The sequence below is a fragment of the Podarcis filfolensis genome, assembly GCF_964270895.1.
Source record: "Podarcis filfolensis genome assembly, chromosome: 15".
NCBI lineage: Eukaryota > Metazoa > Chordata > Lepidosauria > Squamata > Lacertidae > Podarcis > Podarcis filfolensis.
In genome coordinates, this window is record NC_139618.1 from 5,149,340 (window position 1) to 5,169,235 (window position 19,896).

General features: G+C 43.5%; 2 protein-coding genes across 22 annotated transcripts in view; one reads left to right on the top strand and one right to left on the bottom strand.

The window, feature by feature from the left end:
• Window positions 1-19,896, top strand: part of BRIP1 (BRCA1 interacting DNA helicase 1) — a 215,458-nt gene that overhangs the window by 181,965 nt on the left and 13,597 nt on the right. Inside the window, exon 25 of one of the 6 annotated variants that reach the window (XR_014541889.1) lies at window positions 9,705-9,838. The exons of 2 other annotated variants lie outside the window; for them this stretch is intronic. Coding sequence is in view for 1 of the 4 variants with exons in the window: in XM_083587444.1 (XP_083443570.1) it covers window positions 1,892-2,008 (117 nt within the window). In the remaining 3 variants the exon portion in view is untranslated. Of the gene's footprint in view, window positions 1-1,891; window positions 7,651-9,704; window positions 9,839-10,428; window positions 12,752-19,896 lie in introns of those variants that run through there. 3 more of the 6 variants (XR_014541893.1, XR_014541894.1, XM_083587444.1) reach the window with 3 other exon arrangements.
• The window catches only part of TBX4 (T-box transcription factor 4), a 121,493-nt gene continuing 109,135 nt past the window's right edge, over window positions 7,539-19,896 (bottom strand). For all 16 annotated transcript variants that reach the window (XM_083587715.1, XM_083587712.1, XM_083587713.1 and 13 more), the window contains 3 exons: window positions 11,802-11,890; window positions 10,440-10,681; window positions 7,539-8,917 (listed from right to left, as the gene is read on the bottom strand). In XM_083587715.1, coding sequence (XP_083443841.1) covers window positions 8,292-8,917; window positions 10,440-10,681; window positions 11,802-11,890 — 957 coding nt within the window. In that variant the 3' untranslated portion in view covers window positions 7,539-8,291. The remainder of the gene's footprint in view (window positions 8,918-10,439; window positions 10,682-11,801; window positions 11,891-19,896) is intronic.

Below are 19,896 nucleotides of genomic sequence, written 5' to 3' on the forward strand. Positions count from 1 at the left end.
TCACTGATCCTGCTGAAGGCTTCTTCTGACATTCTTAGGCTCACTCTTCCCTTGCATCTCTAGCAGCCTGCTTCTGCCTTCCTAGTGATAACAGAGGAATCTGGCTGCATTTGCAGCCTTTTGTTCCCATGAGGGGCCTAACAGGAGAGTCCCCAGAGACTAAATGGACTCCATCAGAAATGATCTCTCTCGCAGAAGATTAAAGGTGCCTCCACTGATTCAACTGTTTATGGATTCCATTTTGCTCTGCTTATGCAGCTGATCCTTTAAGGAGCCTCAGATTACCCATAAGCGCTAAGACTTCTGGGGGGGAGCAGTTGCAGGATAACAGAACCCTTTTTATGATAATCCTAGCAAGCATCAGAGGCTAATTTATAGAGATCTGGTTGCCAGTGTGGAATCCGTCTAGAATTTCATTAGCGAAACCTCAGTACGTTCGTTGAGTTCTTCCGCTGAGACAGATATCAAAAGGGCGATTGCATATTTCCCCCCCCCCTTTATATGCAGCCACATACTGGAATTATCTAGTTAAAAAGAGTTTATAAGCCTAAGAAAGGGGATCTAGGAAGCATTTTAAAATGCAAGAATCTCCATATGCGGAACTGTAGAGCCATATAGTGATATTGCATAATACTTTAAAAAAACAAAACATTGATTTTGATCGACTGATATTATAGATTCCCAGTTAGAGAGCAGAGGATGGTGTACAGTTGCACAGAGTTGCACCTCATGGGAACCCAGAGGTTTTGTTCAAAGACACCACCAATCAGTGTGGAGTAAAACAGGCAGGGACCAGCTGTGTCCTCTGCGTTTGGAGGAAGTATCCGTTGATTAATCATTGGGTCCAATGATTTAATAGTAGGGGCTCGGTTAAGGGCATATTTTAAAATATAATACCAATATACAGAAAATGAGATTCCATAAGGATTCCAGAGCAATTGCCTGCAGTTTGGAACTGAGTGCCCTTTAGAATGTCACATCATTCTTTAAAGAGCATAGTCTTTTAAAAGCTATTTTTGGTTCTAGTGTTTTTCTACAGTAGGAGGTTAGTATTGTGTCAGTTTTCATTAAATGGATAAATATAAATCTGACCACATTTGTGGGAAGGAGCTTCACCATAGGAGAAATTCCACATGGGGGTGACCTTTATGTGCTGTAACGACTGTATGAACTTGACATTAAAATGTTTGGGAATAAACCTCTGGCCCGGATGCAGTGTTGCTTGCCCTTTCCTGCAAGTGAGTCACAGCTCAGAACGGGGCTGTTCTCTGCACCCTGTGCATCCGTAAATTGAACATCGTGAAGCGTCTCCAGACGAGCATTCCAACTGCACACAGTCAAGGTGGATCGGAATACTTGTGTGGAAAGTTTCCACTCCCCTTCCCAACCCTCTGGAAAGGAAGGAATGTAGGGAAACGACAGGCTTCCCCTCACCCACCCACATTTTTTTTCTTTGGGGAGGAGAGTAAGGTTCATGTGTGCGCAGTTGTAAAATCTTGTCTGAATGATACTGTACAGAAATCCCCATCAAGGTTTTCTTCCAGCTTCCAAGCTGTCTTCTCTCCTTCATAATGATGAATGCCTAGGAAAGAAAGCTATCTAATCTTCAAATTGGCTGCTTTTCTTAAAAGGACAGGAAGAGAGGCTGTGCATTACATTCCGAGCTGAGATCCCTGCTAAACTTGCGGCTTCATTGACTCCTTAACTTTCTCTCTTTCTGCCTGACCTTTGATGCCTCATCTTGGAGAATGATGTTTTAATCGCCGAAGACAAGGGGCCTACGGTGCCTTCAGTCACCTGTTCAAATTGAATTGATTACCTGTCCCGTTGTCTATTTTGTCCTGCCTGCCATCTCTTGGTAACTCTCACCTTTGCTTACTCTCTGGCTCAGCTCGCCCATTGCTGGTTCCCATTATTTCCTGATGCACACGGCGAGTTCATCACCTTCCCAAGATACATCTTGATTGATTCCTTATGGCTTGCGGAGAACCACTTAAGTATTTCCTAGCTGAAACGAAGCAACGTTCGGGAGCTCAGTCTTTCTTTAAAAAAAAGGAAGGGAAGGAAAGCCTGAGATTTGTGTTTGTCGTTGTTTGTGTAAACATTACTTGAGGCAAGTTGTTAGAGCACTGGGCTCTATGTGTTTCTTTTTATATGTGTTCAAACAATTCCTCTATAAAAGAACTTGGGGTGTTGTAAAACACTTCTGCCGTGTGTGTACAAACCCCTTCAGCAACAAGTCGGATGCAATGAAAATGAGCTAATTGGATATTAGTACAGTCCTTTGCTCTTCATCAAAGACAGTGTGACCTTCCCTTCCACACAGGTCTGAGACCAAACCACTGCTAACCACTTGATTTCTTAAAATAATGCCTTTTATCTGCTTTACAACTTTGGCTCCTCCCCAGTAAGTGTCAGCATGCTTCTGAGTAAAATTCAAGGCACCGATTCTGACTTTTCAAAGCTCTAAGCCTGGTGCCAGCATGTGGCATCCTAGGGCAGGTGCCAGGGAACCCTTTTGACCAGTGCTGGGTCTAGGAGTCACCATTTACATTTCCCACAATGCACCCTATGTAGCATCACTCCAGTGCATTGTGGGAAACGTGAATTTTGGTTCAGTTGGGGAGCTGGTACTGCTGCTATCAAATATTCCTCCAGTGCCCATTTCTGCCCCCCCTCAAAAAAAACCCTACAACCTGAAGCTGGCTCTGGCCCAGCAGACCTTCTGTCAGACTTCCCCAGCCTGGTGCTTTCCAGATGTTATTGAACTACAACTCCCATCAGCCAGCCAATATGACCAGTGATCAGAGATGGCAGGAATTGTAGTCCAAAACATCTCAAGCGGTGCTTCGCAAACTATGGGCTGAGGACCACTCTTGGGCTTCAGCACTGGTCAAGCAGTTACCCAGACACAAACAGCAGTGGCTCCAGAGTCATAATAAGTAAGAATCAAAACAAAGTGGGTAAGAGAAGGAAACTGTATAAGAGGAGAAAGTGAATGTAAACACTTTTAACAATGGTTTGTGCTCTTTAATCGTGGTTAGATGCTACACTCAAACCATTGTTAAGGGCTGACCACAAATGGCATAGTAAAATCAGGAGTTGAATAAGTGGCTTTGCAAACCATGGTTTATAGGTGGTAAATCTGGTTAAGGGGCAGTTTCTCCACCCCTCCAGCCTTTTTGTTTGAGAGAGGACAAGCAGATTTTAGGGCTTAGCTCAGGACTGAGTCAACATCCATACCAGGCCTTAATCTTGTCTGAATATGTTTTGGCTCTTTTTAAAAAGTGTGCTCCACTGAGTGGGTTCCACCTCAGGGCTTAGACTGACGGGGGGGTGTCATAAATAGGACCCATCCCAACCATCTGCTGCTGCAATCCATAGAACTACTCTGAGCCCTAAAGGAGCAACCCCGGTCTCTTACCTTTGGCTTTTGCTGAACTTCATAATTCAGTTCCCGATTGTGATTGTGTTTTTTAGACAGAACCATGTCCTTTATTGCATAGTTCCCTTTGTATTATTGTAGGGATGGCTGAATCTGTCAATTTTGGTTTGTCATTTTTCCCAATCTTAAGAACAGTTCACCCTGTTTGCAAATATAAATTCCATTTCATTTGCAAATATAAATTCCACATGAACGGTTACACACATTTTCACATGTGGCTCTCCTCCTAATATACACATATGTCTATATGTGTGTGTGTACATATGTATATGCAGCTTTGCCTAGTGCACACATTTTTGCAGGCAATTTTGCATTGTTTGAAAGTGTGAATTTGGAAGGAGAGACGTATTTCTGCTGGCTGGTAGAAGTTGTAGTCCAAAACATCTGGAAGGCACCAGGTTGTGAAAAGGCTTTCTTCTTCTTTTGAAAGAGGGCAACGTACTTGCTTGTGTTACCATGTAATGTGGCCTTTACCTTGATGGTCACCCATACTTAACATGGTGCTGGCCATAATTCAGTTTGGACATTTGGTTGTAATTGTTATTTGGCAGGAACTGGGTATTTTTCACATAGATACTTTACAGCTGTGTACAATGGTTATTCTCAGCAATCCTAGGCAATTAGTAGGTCCTTTCGTAATTCGTAATAATCCTGGATGGTTGCAATTTTGTATCAAACAATTGTTTCTCTCGCTGTTGTTTCACCTTTTGCACTGTGCAAACAATTACTACAAATGCCCCCTACTAACAATTTCTGTGGCTTTGTGGCAAGGCTTAGGATTCGGCTACCTCCCAGTCTACCCATCTGGGCCAAGTAACGCTGGAGAACCCTGCCTGCCCAACAGAAGTGATAGCTTCTTCTCTGCCTTACAGAGTGTTCCACCCTCCTCCTCTCCTTGGGGTGTTTCTCCTCTTCAAAGGAAACATTCTTTTTCTACAAGCTGCAATAAGAATTATTTAATGACATACTAAAAGTAATGTGGAGCAGCCCATATTTTCCAGAATGCGGAGAGGACCCCCGCCTCCTTCATAAGAAAATAGCCTTGCCAAAAAGCGCCCTTTTTATTCCAGATGTTGGCTTTACTCAAACGCATGAAATGGCCAATGCTAGCAAATTTATTTTTTAACCCATGGATTTAGTTTCTTTAATTTCTGGCATATTTGAGCATGACGTATAGGCCCTCAGCAATCTGCTATAATATTTGTTCTACGCAGAGTGAGGGCCAAATCCAATATTGGTAGAAGTGCTGTCGAGGCCAAGGAATATGGGGGAAACAGACCAATGAGGAAAAGTTCGGTGCTGGAAATATAAATCCATATAAGACCCGAGAAGAAAAAGCCTGGGGCTTTTTAAAAGTAAAATTGCTTTTCCTCACTCCGAGTCTTTGAACAAAGCAAGGTTACTGATAAATAAATGTGTATATGTATAATTCAGATATACTCAAAGGAGCCCCTTCATAATGGTGGTAGCAACTTGCAGATAGGGTGTGAGGTTAGGGACGCTGAACACATAGCCTTCTGGGTTGTAGAACCCTTCTGGGTTCTGCACTGTCCTATCTTATGCAAGGTGGGATAAGGGGGGTTGACTGTTGCAACGAAATATCCATACACATTAAAAAAAAAATTGTTAATGCTGTCAAGGACAAGGAAAATATACCCTTCTCCTTTTCTACGCAAGATAATTTTCTTCTCCATGGCAGTGTGGACCAAGAACAGTTTTATCTTATAGGCTGGGGCTGATGGCAGCTGCTATATAAAACATCTGGAGGACAGCAGGTTGTCCAAAGGGCTGTTATAAATGACGGACAAGCAACATACCCAGGAATGCGGATGCTAGTTATTGAAAGCCACCCAGAGACAGTTTATAGTAGTAAAATGTTTTTTATGTTCTGATATGTAAAATAAAATGTCCATACTATTGTAACAAAGCTTTAAAAAAACAAACAACAATGCCACACTGCGTTTTATCTAAAGTGGATTCTAATAGAGATTTATCTGTAGCATATATGTTTCATCTAATCAAAACTTAGTTTTTACATCACAAACGGGTGTAAAAAAAATTTTTTTTAACTTAAATAGCTTTTTTTCCTTAAAAAATGTCCCTTGCAACATTCATTATTTTATTACGTATTTCGTTGTTTAAAAAAAAAAAAAGGCAAAGCTGAATGGAACATGTGGGCCTGCATTTGTGAGATATATATATTTATATTTTATATATATAGATATATATATAGATATAAATAATTATTCAGCATGCAACACTTGTAGTGATTTCCCAGTTCTGATTATAGAACCCCACACCAGCCGCACACAGGCTAATTGAATCACCACACAGGATGTTCTGGGTGAAAAGTAACTTTCTCCTTAGTGGCCCTGCCATCATGAAAACCATCTCTTCCTTTTCATTATCCCAATTTGTTGGTGTAGAATCCCAGCAGACTGGAGACGTCACCGTGTTGTGGAGAGAACCAGTTTGGGTGACTAGGAATTGGTCAGTAATGTATGCCCCTGTTGAAGTGTGGTTTTTGCGTGTGAATTCTTAAGAGGTGCAGGAATTAATTGGGTTTGGTTTTCTGGGTTTTCCTTCTGCTCGTTACTTTCCTTTTAAGGACCAGGAATAGGCTCTGCACTCGTTCCAGTAAGGAAAACCTGTCCTCTTTTGCCTGTGATATTGTTGCCACTGATGTTTTAGCAGATGTGTAGCCAATATGGCGCCTCCAACTCCCATAAACCCTAGCTAGTTTCAGATGGTACATGGGTAGATGAGATCAGGAGGCTTAGTTTGGGCCAAATTAAGTATACACTTCCAGAGTTAACACTAAATACACTACATTATAGCAACCACTATAGCTGCTAGAGGGCTGTGAAAATTTGCGTCCCGGGCTTTTTAGACTTGTCCACCCATGTACTATCTGAAATAAATGGGATGCATTGGTTGCCTGATGTGAAATATATTGGCATTATTTTCAGCTTTCCTACCCCACTATGGGGCAAACAGGACAAGTATAAAGCACATTTTTGACTTGTAAAAGCAGGGCACGTGGCTGAGGGCAGAACTGCACATGATCAGTTTCATAGAAAGGACAGTTCTGTGTCAAGCCTCCCTCAAGTGGTGCAGTCAAGTCCTGCTTGCAGGCTTCTGGCTGCTATGAGAACAGGATGAAGGATGAGTTGGACCTTTGGCCTGAGCCAGCAGAGCCCTTTTCATGTTCTTAAGTTACATGTTTACTTGAACTACATATTCTGGAGGGGCAGATTCTGGTGCAAGACGGCCATTTTCAGTGAGTTTTTAGGATCATCTGTCATTTTTGCACTGAAGCTAAGCAGAAAAAATACTTTTTTGGTTGTGAATTACTAAATTCATTATGTTTAAATTTACCTTCGCTTATTCTGTGGTGTGGTTCTCTGAGCAGGCTTGATCCAGCCAGATCCCACCCCCCACCCCCCCAAGCAGGATCTCCACTGGAATTATGGGAGTCATGTGAGAGAGATTACAACTCCTGTTCATTGCAGTGGTATTCCTGCCAGAGAAACTCAGAAGGTTGCTTTCCTGGTTTGTATTCTTAACTCAGAAGTTGACTTGTCTGGGTCTACCCTGTATCTGATTTACTAACTGCAGAATATTTTGGAGACTACCCTGAACCATTACAGAGTTGTGGTGGAGGGGCTATCATTTAATGCCTTCTTTCTTTTCCCGCAGAGTTTAAAAAGTACTGTCTCCCCCTAGCTGTATGTGGAGGGTTAAGACCAACAGTATGAATCTTAAATTTAAATCATAAATCATAAATCATAAATTTCCTCCCAGAAGGCACTGCTGGGACAGCACTAGGTCTTAACACAGGATGTAGTGTGATACAAACCTACCTAATTCACACATTTTAAAACAAATGTGTGAACCAAAACACAGCCCATCCTTCTAAAGCTGCAGTTCTCCAAATTCTGCAATGCAGTGCTCCAGCAAAGTGCAATGTAGAATGCATATATTAGTGGGAATGGCTTTGCAAATATGTGTATATGATAAAAAGTTGCATACAAAAATGTGTATAAATTTTGATTAGAATGTTGATGAATTTTATAAGGTCCTTTTTTAAAAAAAAAAAAGTGAAATTGATGTGGAAATATGGAGAACTGAATTTAAGATTGGAAAACAGAGAATGAAAGAAACCAAAATAAACAGACCCCCCAGTGCCTTTGGGAGGAAAATGATATTCTTTAGAAGCGCTTTCTCTATCTGCAAAAACTGGGGAGGGGGGCAACCCCCCAAAAAAAATCTTTCCCCTGATCAGTGCTGATTTCAGCTTCCCAGACTGCACCAGCTTGGCCAAGCCCTACTGCGGTTGAAGGCAGTGGCATACATATTTGATCTGCTTAAGTGGCTTTCTGGGTCACACGCTCATTTGTGTGTGTGTGCTTGCTCTCTGCATTGTTTTTTGTAAAGTATCCAAAATGCATGGAAATTGAGGAGGCATTCAGTGAACAGTCTGGTGTATCTTTTGTGTGTGTGCATGTGCTTGAAAAGGGAGAATAAGTGTTTCATGATTTCATGGAGGGAACCACATCTCTCTTTGAGGCAAATACTCTCACTGGGCAATACGACTGGTGGTCCAGGCCACGGAGCCGAGTGCTGTTTTTTGTATAGAACTGGGTTTTTACCCCCTCCCCCACCCCCAAGACTGAGCTGCTTTTGTGTCTAACAGAAAACAAGCTCTTCAGCTACACAAACACCGATGTTTTTGGTCGGTGTCACGGAAGTGCAAGTTACCCACAGGTATTAACACTGAATTAACATTGTCCTGGAGCATTGACTCTTAACCGCAATTTTTAGGTTCACTGCCCAGTTGCAGGAATCATCCATCAGGCCAGTTGTCCACAGTCCCCATTCCTGAATGATACGGTAAAGAAGATTCCCTGGACAGCGAGAAGGTCTGAGAGTAGAGGAATTCATTGGCTGCGCCTAAGTGGGGAGAGGGGGGCTTCCTCTCGCACACTGAGGGGTGCACCCGTTCCCTTGGGAAGGAGGGTGCAGGGACTCTCTCCCGGGCCTGAGACTGTGAAAGCTGATTGTAGACTGTGAAGGGGCTGTTGCCTGGCGGCTGGGAACTCTGGTTCGTGATGGTGGGTAGACGCGGCATCATGGTGGTAGCTGTGAAGTGAGCAGGGAACGGCTGGTAGGGGACAGTTTCCATTGTCTGAACACTGTAGCTGGTGTAAGGTGCAACTGAGGTCCACATATTGCAGCTCAAAGGTGGAGGAGGAGGAGGAGGCAAGTCTTCTACCGATGAGACACCTGCAATTTCAGCACCGGAGCTGGAGTACATGCACGCCTCCCGCGGCGTCACGTCGCTGCAGTAGGAGGGGCTCAGCATTTGCTGGTCATACGGAGGTGGTGACCGAAAATAGTGCTCTTCCCCGACAGAAGAGGAGGCGTCCAGATAAGAGCGTTTGCAGGGTAAATCCAAATGCCGGGCACCCTCTGCATGCACACCAAGGAACAAGCAAAGCGAGAAATGCTTAGATAGTTAAAAGGTTCTGGGCACAGACCACTGCATTGCTAGTTTCCTCTACATGCAGTTCTTACAATCGCTTCCAGCCCAGCTACAGAAAGTGCCTTATTGCTGACCATCCCACTGGATTGTTGGATATACTGGTCACTCTCTGTGTTTGCATAGGGTGATAGGAATGCCCCCAAAGTTTTGGCAACTGAGTGCGTTCACTTTCTGCAATATGCAGTAAAAAATCAATTAGGAAAAGGGCACGTTAAAGGTAGAAAGTTTGAAAGACAAAGCTGCAGTTGAAACTCGCCGCTTTGCCTTTTCTCCACAGCAAGTGTGGCAGGCGCCCCCTGTCATCTTCCTTGTGATCATTTGAACTATTCTAAATACCGTACGACTAGCACCTTCTTCCTCTGCCCAGCGTTAACCCTCTCCTGGTTCTTCAGTCTGCCTTCATACAACTTGCTTTTTAATCCCTTGCATTATGCACCTTACAGCCTGATCCTATGCAGAGGTGAACCTATCTCTGAGCAGAATCAGGCTGTCTGCTGATCTGGGAAGCTACACCGTTGCCTTTGTAATAATCCAATAGCCCTGTTTATTCTTCGAAAGACATTCCTCATTCTCAAAAAGGCAGGGCACTGCCAATGTCCATCTATTCCAATCAATCTTAATTTAAGGGGCTTTCTCTATCAGTTGAAAGTTTAAATGACTTTGGCTACTGCTTTCTTACACCCAGCAATTACTTTTCATTCATCTCGATAACAGGCTGGCCACAATGCTTTTGTAGTGTTGCTTTTGACAAGTTCAAGGAGCCCTCAAATGCCTTATCAAGAGCGCTGTCCAGAAAAAGAGAAGTGGTCTACATTTGCCAGGCGTTCACATCAAAATGCTAAGGGCTGGTAAACGTTTTTGCTATGTGCTGGGGGAGAGAGATCTCTCTTCATGTTTGTTTGCTGTAGAACAGCATTCTGAGGTCGGGAAGCCCCAATTATTGTTGCGAGGAACCCCAAAATTTTTTACAATGAATAAGCTAGTTAACAAATGCATTTTTCTGAAAGAACCAATCTTCAAGGTGGTGTAATTAACAACTTTCTTGCTCTTCTGCTTGTTGGCTGCACTGCTTATGGCTTTGTTTAACTTTTAGGTCAAGTGTTTCAAAGTCACATGTAGCTGAGCTCTGAACACATTTACTCAGAATTAAATCTCAGGGAGTTCAATGGCGCCTACTCCCTCATAAGTGTGCTTAAGATTGCAGTGTGTTACACCAAATAAGACACACACACACACAAAGAGAGATGAAATTCCATGTGTGTGCACATTCATTGAACTAGTGTTACAAGAAATGCAACCGTATAGGATTCAGAGTAACTAAGATTGCTATTAATCAGAATTGCATTGTACGAGACATTTTTTCCCTTAGAGAATCCGCTGGAAACCCCCCACCACTCTGTTAGGTAAGGTCTCCTAGCCTAAAATTTTTTGCCTACAGATCTCAGTTACCTCGCCGCTTCAGGCAGTGATAGAAGAGCCCCGATTCTCTTTGTGCCGTGAAGGTGTTGAGGGGCAGGTCTTGGGCATCTGATGCTGCAAACTGCATGTGAGCACCATTCTCATACTGGTAATGCTGGAGACCCTGGTGGCTTCCGTGGAGCGAGTTGACGTCAGATTTACTGGAAAGCTGACCGTGAGTTGACACCAGCCTCTGCCTCATTATGCTTTTGGAGATCACTGGATACTCCTTGCTGCAAAATGCAATAGGAAAAGAACCAGTTTTACACACATTTAGACATCAGGAATCTTATCTCACTATTGTGTGGCCCTAGAAAGATGGTTTCCAAACTGTGTTCCTTGGAGGCTTCCTTCAGGAACACTGGACTAGTTTCTCTAAAAGAAGCTTGACCAAAGGCCATCTCTGCTCTTATTCTTCTGCAGTGGGCTTGTTGCAGGAGAGTGATGGGTGTAATTTAGGAGGGCATGATTTAGAAAGGCACTCTCCTTCCATGTGAGGTAACAATGAACCCAGTAGGCTCTCAGACTAGCACTATGCATGACCTGGACTATGCCCCCTAGGATATGTCCCCAGAATCTCCTGCAACACACACAACTTCTTTGGATTGTCGGATGTGGAAGGAGTTCCTCAGAAGAACTGCCCTGGATTGCTGGGCATAAGAAAGTCACCTTAAGATTGTATGGGTACTGTAGCAGCTCCTTGGGATCTCAGACCAGTTCTCCTCACCTGCTACCTGATGGCCTTTTGGCTGAAGATGCTGGGAATTTGACCTCACACCTTCTGCATGCAAAGCGTATGCTCTTTTCCCCAGCCGACAAGATCTGTATTTAAGATCACAGTTCAGCCACAGAGCTGAGTGGGTGGCCTTGGGCAAAGCACCCTTGCTCCATGTCTGCTTCCCATCTGTAATGCACATTTAATTTATTTATAGCCCACTTCTGCCAAGCACACATGGGCTCCTGCCAAAGCAGCAAAATGTGCAAGTCAAAGCATCTGATAGCTGTGAAGATCAAGATCTGCTGCTGCTTGCACAGAACCCCAAGGGGACACGATCCAGCAAAAGCAAGAGCCAAAACAGGCAAGCAGAAGCCCTGTGTGTTGTGTCTGTTGCTGGGCTATAGTAGGCCTCCAGTCTGAAAGAACTCTCCTCTGAGGTTATTGCTGAGAAGCACTCTGACAATTTTTAAAATTAATAACTTAGTTATGCAGCACACTACAGGGATGGCAATATATACAGTTTTCCCCACCTACAGAGAAAACACTGCCCATGAAGTCGCTGTATTAGACAGAGAGACACCTGCGCTTATTCTGGGCCCTTCCTAATTTTATCTGTCTCTGTTTAGTTCTCCCACCTCTGTAATCTTGCCACGCGTAGGTCGCTGTCATCGCTGCCTCTAAAGCCCTTGGCAAATGGGTTGTTTTCTATCTTCAGTTGAGTTATCTGTTAAGGAAATAAATGCGGTGAGTTATTAATTTGAAAGGAGACTGCAGACTTCGTGCTTCTCCAGAGGACCTATTTATTGAGCATTTAGCATTCATCCTGAATTGCTTGAACAAAGTTATGTAGTAGTTAGATTATATCCAGTCTTTATTAATATTCATTCTGATTTGTTTGCAGGGTTAGATGCATTTCTCCTGATTGGCTTGTAGGGGTGTTTATATCTCTTCCCAGTAGCTAGTCATTTATCTCACACATCTCCCCATCACTTTTCAAGCTGCTATGGCTACAGAGTGCTTTATTTTATTTATCTATTGCATTTATATCACACCTTTTCTTCCAAGAAGCTCAAGGTGGTGTACCTGGTTCTCCCCCTCCACATTATCCCCACAACAACTCTGAGGTAGGTTGACCTGCGAGATAATGACTGGCCCAAGATCACCCAGTGAACTTCATGGCTGTTGAACCCTGGTTCCCCAGGTCCTAGTCCAACACACTTACCAACCTATAGATACGCTTTGTGCTTGAATACCTCCTGGTAGCATAAAACCAGTCCATGTCTACAGTGTAGATATGACCTACATATCGGTTCAATCCTTGGTTCTGGGACCTTTGGCTCAGAGACATGTCAGAATAAGGTGCAATCCACATTCATTTATGATGAGCAAATCAGACAATTTCAGTTTCTCATTCTTCCAGTCTTCAGCTCTCCATATCTATTAGCAACTCTTTAAAAGTCCTCATGGGAATTCAACAGCATTTTAGTGCAAATTTATTCTAATGTGCACGTTTGTACATGCATTTTGCCTAATATACAACTTTTCACAAAGCAATCATGCCTCATATAAAGATATTTTGTGTGTTATTTTACTGATATGTGTATTTTTAGACACACTGTACCTTGGCTGGATAATCGCACTGCAAAATTCAAGTGTGAATTTTGGAGGATGGCCCTATTTCAGTTTGCATAGTTTTGGAAATTGTGAATTAGGTACTGTAGGTTCTTCTTTATATGCAAAACAAATCCCTATTAATATGAGTCATCATTGTACTTGTACTTCTCAGAAAAATACAGTTGGCACTGAAGGGACACAATGTGTAGGGCTTGTCTTCCACTTTCCCCCAAGAAAGCCTGCTGTTTACTGCTGAATCAGAAGGAACATCAAACAGGTTTTCTGCAGATTGACATTTGTTCCAATTTAGCGGTAAACAGTGGGGTTTGCCTGGAGAAAGTGGCTGGGCAAATGAAAAACCTGCCTAGAAAGCACGGGACAAGCAGAAGTGTGGACAAGCTCTAAAACACAGTTTCTGATGTGTTTCCATTCCATAATAAAAATAGGGAAGGTATTAAATTACATGGAGAAGCGGGAGATACTTAAATAGTCACTTTTCAAAATCACATACATACATTAAAGCCTCTGCACTCACACAGACAGTTGATGGAGAGAGAATTATCTCCATGAACTGGCATAAGTGGCAGAGAAAGCAGGGCTTTGGCAAGGAAGGGGGAACTCACCACTCCAGCAAGGACCCAGTAAACCCAAAGGGGGTGTCCTTGGTGAAGTGGGAAGCCATTTCTGGCAATGTGCAGAAATCTTCACCATGTGCAGGTTAACAGAGAGGTCACACTTCTATCACAAGTTAATGGAGGGAGAAGCTGGATCCTCAGCAACGGCTGGAGTGGACAGAAGTCCGCCCACCACTACCCTGCTGTCAAAGACTCGGGGGAAAAATATTCCTTACTGAGTAAGTGATCCTGCCCCAGAGCTCTTTCTGGAGATCCATGCTACCACCACAGTCACATTTGTCCTATAATCACTAATGTGACTCCACCCCCAGTTAAAAGTGAAGGTTGGGGAAGGTTTTCAACTTAAGCACAGCCTCACAACCGCATTGAGAAGTAGGCAGGGGAATTAGGATCACTGACAAGTTGTTAAGAGTAAAATGGAGGGTAGAACTTCATTGCCAAAGATGCCTTTCCCTCACCCCATTAAGTAGGTGAAGGGTGCCAAGTCAGTTCAGCAAGGCTGAAACCACCCTCACCAACAGATAATAGAAACAATAACAGTTAGTTCGCTCTCATGGCAATCCACAGCGAGGGGAAAATTCAGTTATTAAAAATTTGTCATAAAAGGAGTGTGAAAAAATGGTGGCATACAGCAGCAGAAGCGGTGAAATTGTTACAGGCTGGGTCATGCCTTGTCTACCTCACAAGCCAGCCCAAAAGAGCGTTACGGGGGGGGGGGGGAGAGAACAGAAACAAATGTGGAATGGACCCCAGTAGAAAACTGCCCCTGCTAAAACACGACATAGCAGCCCAGCAATGCTTATCGGGAAAGTGGGTGAGCAAGGCAAGTCCCTCTTCCTGGAAGGCACTGACATTTCAAAAGGAGGCCACTTTACCTTCTGCTGGCTGGCTGCAGCTTTCCTGGCACACTCATCTTGGCCAATTCTGCTCTTTCTTTTTCAAAAAAGGATTTTCAAAAATGTGGCTTTTTATTATATTTTTAGCCTCTCTTTACAACGCTACCTTCCACGCCCTGTGTCCCCGTGCCGTGCATCATTCAGCAGCACTCTCAAGGCTGATGGCAGGCACAGCTCCAGGCAAGTGACTAAATGATACCTGGAAAGTGATGCTACTGGCTCTGTAATTGAGGGAGTCAGGCTGCCCCCCCCCCCCGCCATAGTTAGCCTTTCCCTAGAGATTCCTTAAGCTGTGGTAGAGCCTGTGGCAGCTTAACAATCTTCCAAAGACCGCAGGATGCTGCAATGCTTTGCCTAAACACTCCACCCACAAACCAAGGTGCAATCGAACACTTCTTCATTCAGCTCCTTTCTGTACTCCGTGTCACCAAAGGACACCTCGACAACTGGCATTATAGTAAGTTCTTTACTGCCTGCAAACAGAATGCAGAATGTTCTGTTTACAGTGTTTCTCTCTTCTCACTCTAACTCCCATCTCCTTGCTAAACAAAAAGACGTTTGCAGCTATCCTCCATTCCATACATTTTGTTTTAGGGTGGGTGGGAAGACAGTCAGGGAAAGAGCTAGGGCACCCACAGCCCTGACCTTCAGTGGGTAAGTTCCAGATTTCAAGCCTAATGGGCTCTTGCATCAGGAAAACCTGCCTCTTAATTTTGGGATTTCTACATATCCCCACCGGCACTGCCTCAGTCATAACTTCCCTGAAGGGGAAGCCATCCTTTAAATTTAGCCCTGCAGCTCCTATAGAACAGGTGGCCACAATGTTTGTGCAAGTCCATAGCTCAGGGGCAGAACATCTGCTTTGCATGCAGATGGGCCCACATTCAATTTTCAGGTAGGACTGGAAGAGAACTCTGAGTGGAATCCTGGAGAGTTGCTGCCAGCCAGTGTGGACAATTCTGCACTAGATGAACCATGGGCCTGACCTGGCATGCCTAGACTATTCACTCTTGCCTCAAAGTCTTACCTCTTCTCTGCTTTTCCTTTCCAGGAAACCCTTCCTTAACTCTTCTTGTTGCCCCTTTAACAGATTCCATATCCTTCCTGCCTTCTCTGTCTTCAAGTGATTGTATCACACCAAATGATACAATCCTGCTGGTCCCAAGATATTAAGATGCTGTTGCTAGATGCTACATCACCACCCCAAATGGACGCTTTGAAATAAGTGTTTTTACAGATCTCACACCAGAGTCCTTTCAGCTGATTAGCATAATTGACATGATTAAAAGATGCCACAGAGTTACTAAGAATGTTCTCAGTGGATTCTTTGGTTAACCATATTGGGGCTATACAGCTGCACTTACAACTGTAACTTTGCAACCAAGATTCACACTGAGGGTTCCTGCCTGGGCTCTGCCAAGTCTGTTTTTATTTGAATAGACAACCTGGGAATGAGCTGCTTGTTTGTGGCTCCATAATGGCAGCATTTTGGATGTTGAAATAATATAGTCTCTCAGTTGGCAGGTCCTTTTTAGAGTGGGTGCATAAATAGCCACAGCCTAAATGGGGCACAGGTCAACTCAACACATGGATTCATCTTGTGGATTGGAGATATATCTTCCTATAGGTTACAATAAATCTTGTGTCCTCTGGGCTGCCATGCATCTTGGAGTGAAAGGAGCTGGTGTTTAATTGGTAAAGGAAAACCAACCTTGTGCCTTCCAGATATTGCTGAAATCCAACTCCCATCAGTCCCAGCCAGCATGGCCCAATGGTCAGGGATGGTGCGAGCTGGAGTCCAGAAACATCTTGGCATTCTGGATCCCGACTACAATGTGCCTCTGAACAAGAGGACAGAAGTGGGAAGAAAGCAAGGTGAGAGCACTCAGTACGTGCTCAGAGACACAATTTGCAGCCAACTTGAACATGGGGAAAGTTAATGAGGTTAGGAGATGTCCACAAGATGGTGGGAATTGGGCTTATGTTTCTAGCATTAGTAGACAGTGTGTTTACCACGCTACTGAAGCTGTGAGGTAAGCTAGATTTGGTAGCATCAAGCAAGTGATGATTCTTCAAAACATGTGAAGAGTGTCTGATATTTTACAGGCTAAACAGAACCAAAAAAAGCATGCTTTTGACATTCTGTATAGATTTTTTGAGGGACGCAGGTGGCGCTGTGGGTTAAACCACAGAGCCTAGGACTTGCTGATCAGAAGGTCAGCAGTTCGAATCCCTGCGACGGGGTGAGCTCCCGTTGTTCGGTCCCAGCTCCTGCCCACCTAGCAGTTCGAAAGCACATCAAAGTGCAAGTAGATAAATAGGTACCGCTCCGGCGGGAAGGTAAATGGCGTTTCCGTGTGCTGCTCTGGTTCGCCAGAAGCGGCTTAGTCATGCTGGCCACATGACCCGGAAGCTGTACACCGGCTCCCTCGGCCAATAAAGCAAGATGAGCGCCACAACCCCAGAGTCAGCCACGACTGGACCTAATGGTCAGGGGTCCCTTTACGTTTACTTATAGATTTTTTATCCCCCACCCAGCTTAGTGGAAGCAGAATGTTTTAGGGATTAGCTTGATACTGAAAACAATTTATGGGGCTTCATCACTGGCCTAAGTAATGCTTTGAGAATTCTGAGTTTGTGCCCTGGGCCATTCTGCATTTCCTCTAAAGCAGGTGTGAGCAAACCTGAAGCCTATGGGATCTACTTTGCTTTTTACTAGAACCCCAAGGTCCATTAATCAGAGCCAGGTGTTAAATAGTGGCTGGGGGGAAGCAGAGTCAATTACTTAATACGCCACATGACCCCTAATCTGCATACACAGAACAGAGACTCGAGCAGCTTAATTTAAGAGGGAGGGTTTGGTTGTTAAATAATACAGAAACAAAAAATCTGATGAGTCTACTGCTACATCCGAATCAGTGCTGCCATCAGAGTAGGACTTTGGGGCAAAGGTCCAGAGCCTGGTCAACAGAAGGAGCAGGAGGGCACCCAAATGCTCCAGGGCTGGCTAATTAGGGACATGTGGATCTGTCAATTTCAGTGTCTCATTTGATCAACATAAAGTTCAGTTATCCACATTTCCAAATCTAATTGCAATTTTTGTAAGTACTCGTAAAAATTCAGCAGTATTTTAGTATGACTTTCTATTATGATGCACATTTCCCCCCAAAGCAATTTCCCCTAATAGAATGCATTTTGTATGTTATTTTCACCAATGTATTAATTTTATGCACACTTTATCCTAGTATATCCATTTTTGTACACTTTACTTAGCTAAGAGAATTGCATTGCAAAATTCAGAGAAGTGCAAATTTTGAAATATGGCTGTGTTTTGGTTCACATATCGTTCCAGAAAGTGCTGCTAATTAGTTGGGGTCACATTTAAATTGATCAAATTTCATTCTCATCCCTTGCTGGCTTACCACATTTTGAAGTTAGTGAAGTAACATACATTGCCAGCTGCTGCTGCTGCCACCCCCCCAAAAAAAACATTAAGTCCAGAGTCTAAATTTAGTTAACTGCACCAACTCTAGTCTAATTTCTGCCCATTCTTGTATTGATGCATCTGAGTGGTACTGTTGAAGATAGAATTAGATGTGGGGCAACTAAGGGGGGTCAATATTGTTGATGATAAATCAAATACTGGTATATCACTTTTACCCCACTTTTCAGCCCTTACAAGAGTTCCTAAGCTGGCTTGCATTCATATCACAATAAAAAACAGCATTTTTTTATAAAGACTACCAGCACATTGCATAGAATGATGCCATTCTTGCCTATAAAGTATCTCACCACCATTGTCTCCAAAGTTAAACCATTTTTGCAGTTTTTAATCTCATGTCTTCCTTATTTTTAACCATTGTCAGCTGTCTTGAACATTTTAATGGCACATCAGTGTTTGAAATAAATAGGAAAGCATGAGGCAGAGTTCAAAGTGGCTACCAAACAGCCTCAGATTTGAACTAAATAGCTGCTAGTGTCAGTCCTATGATGCGTTGGTGCCTTGTTCTGAATCAGTTTCAGCAATCTGCTGCAGTTTCAACAATCTGTATTCTCCATCTCCCGCCTCACAGAGTCCACTGTTTAGTTTGGGAAATGGAATAAACTCCTGAAGTTACAAAGCCAGAGTGCTGTAAAACTGCTCTCCCTGATTCGTTTGGTTAGCTCATGAGGCTCACAGTACCCAAACAGTATACAGTTCAGCTGCTTGAAGTTACCAAAGCCAGCAACTGTTCCTGTTTGTGAATGGAGTTGTGAGGAAAAGAGCTTTTAAGCTGGGTGTCAAGAAACCAGTACATCTCCCTGGGTCATTTGTGTAGAAATACGACCCTCTCCCTAATACTGACATTTTAAGTGAGACCTTAAGGTGATCTCTCTCTATAAAGCCTCTCCAGACAAAACTGTTTCTGGAGAGCTTCACTTTACAACTGACAACTTTGCTATGGGTTAAGCGAGTCAAAGACGGTGTCAGGAGGACGAGTGCTCTTGAATGCCTTCCTTGATCAGGGATTTCTCCCCCTGCCCAACAATCTGGCACAGATTTCATGAAATTCACACTGTGCTGTAAAGTTTGTGATTGTCAACATTTTTTGTTGAATCCTGTGACAAGCAGTTTGGGAGAAATTGCTTTGGATTACATCCAAAGTTAGTCCTACTCAGAATAAGGATGCAAGAAGGCACTGATTTATGTTCCAATTCATGTTTGTTACATGCATTACTGTTTCCATTCGACTGCAGTTCAGCTTCTAACAAAAACTATGTTACTCATCTCTGCCATCTGTGGCAGAATTTTATGTAACTCATTACCTTATCATTGTGCTATTCTACACTACAGTGGTACCTCGGGTTAAGAACTTAATTTGTTCTGGAGGTTCATTCTTAACCTGAAACTGTTCTTAACCTGAGGTACCACTTTAGCTAATGGGGCCTCCCGCCGCTGCTACCTGCATGATTTCTGTTCTTATCCTGAAGCACAGTTCTTAACCCGAGGTACTATTTCTGGGTTAGTGGAGTCTGTAACCTGAAGCGACTGTAACCTGAGGTAACACTGTATTCATTTCAATGCAAAGGAAATTCCAGTCAGTTTTAGGGGCGTGTGACCAGTGTGGTTGCACTGGGTGCCACATCTATACTGTAGAACAGAGTGTGAGAGGCAGGGGTCCCTGAATTTTCACATCGCACAGGGTGCCACTGAAATCTGAGAGCCCAAAGTCTGACACTGGAAATGCAATGCAAATTGGGGCAGGAAACATCAATTATGCATCATTAGTAGACTGAAAACAGCAGTAGCAGCTGCTGGATGGATTTTTGTTCCTGAAGAATAAGCGAACTCCAGCAATTTCTGCTCCCAATTCTGTCAAAATTCTCCGACATCCCTAACTCAGAGTAGAGGCATTGAAATCAACGGACACATCTAACTTTATGCCTATTAATTTAAGTGGGTCTGGTCTGGTCTGAACAGAACTTACTTTGTTACAATCCCCTGTGCCTTTCTATGTTTTCCGCCCTTAATTAAACAGCTGCTCAAACCTGTGGCTTTGTTGGGCACCTTCTCCCGAGATACAAGCTGGGAGCCCTTCATTCAT